Source organism: Lipotes vexillifer, unplaced genomic scaffold (assembly GCF_000442215.2).
Source record: "Lipotes vexillifer unplaced genomic scaffold, Lipotes_vexillifer_v1.1 scaffold387, whole genome shotgun sequence".
Lineage (NCBI taxonomy): Eukaryota > Metazoa > Chordata > Mammalia > Artiodactyla > Lipotidae > Lipotes > Lipotes vexillifer.
The window spans coordinates 3,888,730-3,892,141 of NW_006795399.1; the positions used below are offsets into that span (position 1 = coordinate 3,888,730).

The window sequence follows — 3,412 nt, forward strand, 5'->3', positions numbered from 1 at the left end:
GAATACAGACCCCTTAAGCTATCCAAGTCACGCGCTGTCTTCTGTCCTCCACCAGGGCTATGCACACCTCAGTCTAAATCACTTCCTGATTCAATAACACTCCTTACCCTGCTAGTTCCTCCCTGTTTTAAAGACCCCAGCTTAAGCAACTTGCCAGGTTGAATTAATCTAACATTCACAGATGCCTTAACTCCTCTCCCCCACCCTGCAGCTATGCAAACTGGGGAGGCCAAAGGCAGAAACACAAAAGGTTTAACTCACCTGGATAAGCTTTCTCACCCCCATGAAAACACCATGTGGCACTCCACAACTGAATACTTGGTAAAAGTAATTACAGTTCTATGACATACACACCCCCACTCCACCTGACAATACATACTCAACATGCCATATAAAGTATAATTTTCACTTTATTGTCTTTCCAGGGAACAGTATTTCTTTAGTCTTTAAGAACTTAGCTCCTTACATGGGCTTTGGTGGAGGTCGTGGGGCAGCACCCTGGAAAATAAAGAAGTGAAAAAATTTTAAATAACCACGCACGGAAGAGTCCCCCCTCAAAGAACTTGACCACTACCCTCCCATCACTAACAATGTATTTAGGCCATAAAAGTATGAATAAACGTGGAACAAGATTATACTACTCAATCTATAACAAATTCTTACAGCTATTCTTTAAAAGTGTCTCTAAACAAATGTTTAGGTGTGGGTCTTTACAGACTTAGTTGATCCCACCCACAGGCAGAGATCTTAATTTGATATTCCTTGGGTCCTTCCTTATCTTTTGTCCATTACCCCTCTGGCTTCCACATCTCCTTTAAGATACTCACAGCAGGTCTAAATCGGGGTGGAGGTGTTCGGTCCTTCCGGGCTTCCCGAGAACGATTCCTGACTACCTTGCTGTGAATGGCACAACTCACGCAGTAATGCAGTTTCACATACAGCTTGGGAAGCACATAGGCTAAGAAACAGAAAATTAGAGGTGTGATATTAGGTATGCTACCACATTGCACTGTTCTTTCTTGTTCACTCTATCAGTCAAAAGTAAACTTACTTATGGGCTTCCTTGGTGGCGCAGTGGTTAAGAATCCACCTGCCAATGCAGGGGACACGGGTTCGAGCCCTGGTCCAGAAGATCCTGCACGCCGCGGAGCAACTAGGCCCGTGCGCCACAACTGTTGAGCCTGCGCTCTAGAGCCTGAGCTCCACAACAAGAGGAGCCACTGCTATGACAGGCCAGCTCGCTGCAACTAGAGAAGGCGGCGCGCAGCAACAAAGACCCAATGCAGCCAAAAATGAACAATAAATAAATTTTTTAAAAAAGTAAACTCACTTAAATGTCTGTCAGACATATCTACAAGATTTCACCCCCAAAGCCAAGCGTTCAGTTTCTGGTATCTAAATACATATATAACACAGTTCCACAAATGAATATTCCCTTACTGAACGACCCTGTCACCATAGGGACTAAATCCACACCACAGATGTATTATCACCAAAAATCCAGTTCCTTCAGCAACTGCATCAGCCCTAATGCCTACTCCTGTTGCCTAAAAAAGTTAATTTGACTTAAGAAAAAGAAACGATCAAAACGACATCATATTGCTCCAAATATCACCCTTGTCGACCAAACTGGACTGCTTCGACTCTTAAAAGTCTTCAAGACTCCTTTCTACAACTACTCAAATGTTTGTCAACAATTCAAGACTTGTTACATTTACGTTTTCAGCTGGTACTCCCGAAGTTTTGATACAGGATAAACACTATAAGTATAAGTGCTTTTGGAATCTCACCCCCTACACAGGCAATCACAAAATACGGCTCAAAGACTGTGCAGTACCACCAAAAGTCCCCTCTGTCCAGAGAAGACTCAAAACGGCAAACAACATAGCAAAAATATCATTCTCGTCTACCGACAACAATGCTAAAGGTGCAAGAAAATTGTTGGACACGCTCCAATGAACAGAGCCTGCGGATGGGGGGGTGGCGGTGGGAGAGGCGGCAGGAAGTGGTTTTAGGTATTAGGATACTTGCACAGTTGGCGCGCCAGGAGCTCACTCACCATCGAAAACACTCGCTTCGGAAATGTCCCTGACGGCTGCGGCCTCTACGATGTTCCGAATGACGAACTTCTTAATGGCCTTATCCTTGGGCACGCAACGGGCACAGTTGGTACAGCGAATAGGCTGCACGTGGCCGCGGCCCTTTTTGGCACGACCATTGTTCCTTCTTTTCTTGGTCTGCGTGAAAATGAAAACCCCATTAGGAAGAAGGCGCAACTTACCCAGCCTATCCCCTTTCCAGCCACATTCCGCGCCGGCAACCCCTAGAAAAGTGCCACTCAGATATCCAGTCCCTCCACAAATCCCTCCAAGCCTGGAACAAACATACGCTCTTTCCACTCCTCCACCGTGGCCCAGGTTTTCAAACCCCCACAATCCCAAAATCTGCTCCTCTCAAGCCTCCACCCGGCCCCGCACATTCACCACGAGACAAGACTCACCATCTTGGAAGCGAGGAGGCGAAAGAGGATCCGGCTCTCGGGCCGACTCTCCTATATAGCGCGAGATCCCTACGCTCACGCCGGGAGATTCCTCCTAGACGTCTACTGGAAGCACGCCAAGAACGGAAATCCACTTTACTCAAATTTTCTTTATTATTCAGTGTTTCCGCTGAAATTTAGGGCAGGAAGGTGTTTCTCGAGTTTCTTTTTCCGTGGCACATGGTGACGGTGGGACTATTTAACCAGTTGGCGGAAGAAAATTAGAGTTATATGTGTCCCAGCAACCCTTGCGACGCCCTACCCCGGAAGGAATTCTGGGCCGCTATAGTCATCCTTTTTTGCGATGCTGGGCGGGGAAGTTCCCCAGCGCCGGGCCGCAAGTCGCTTTCCCAGGTAGAGGCCGGAGGGCAAGAGATGCAGGGTGGGAGTTGTAGTGCGAGGTTGGCAGGTCCCGGGTCCCAAGCATGGAGACCGAAGGTGACACTATGCCACCGGGGGACGCTCTCGGCTCGTTTCTCTGACAGTCCTGTTACCTGGTGCTAGACTGAGAAATGGAAGAAGGCGGGGGTGGCGTGCGGTGGGGGTGGAATAAAGCGTTTTGTTAATTCCTCCTTTCAATATGGAGAAAACCCCACAGTGAGGAGACATGGACAAGTGCGTTGGTGCTAGGGTTGTTCCTCGTTCGCTTTTTTATTCCTGGATCCCGATAGCTCAATGGTAGGCGATGTAGTAAGCATTGTATAAATGTTAACTCATTTAACCCTCAACAAGCCTATAAGGTAGGTTCTATTATTGTCCTTACTTTACAGATTGAAAAACTGAGGTGTAGAGAGGTTAAAATTGAGGTTGTCTGAAGTCACGTCGTGCTAGTATGAGGTGTTCTGGCTCCAATATACTATGCTGTCTCTTACC

The 3,412-nt window shown here is 47.1% G+C and overlaps 1 protein-coding gene across 1 annotated transcript; it reads right to left on the reverse strand.

The window, feature by feature from the left end:
- Window positions 1-394: 394 nt before the first annotated feature.
- On the reverse strand, window positions 395-2,526 carry RPS26 (ribosomal protein S26). Its single transcript, XM_007467741.1, has 4 exons — window positions 2,501-2,526; window positions 2,060-2,237; window positions 828-958; window positions 395-498 (listed from the first exon to the last, which is right to left on the reverse strand). The coding sequence occupies exons 1-4, from the start codon at window positions 2,501-2,503 to the stop codon at window positions 463-465; spliced, it is 348 nt and encodes a 115-aa protein (XP_007467803.1). The 5' UTR covers window positions 2,504-2,526; the 3' UTR covers window positions 395-462.
- Window positions 2,527-3,412: the final 886 nt, after the last annotated feature.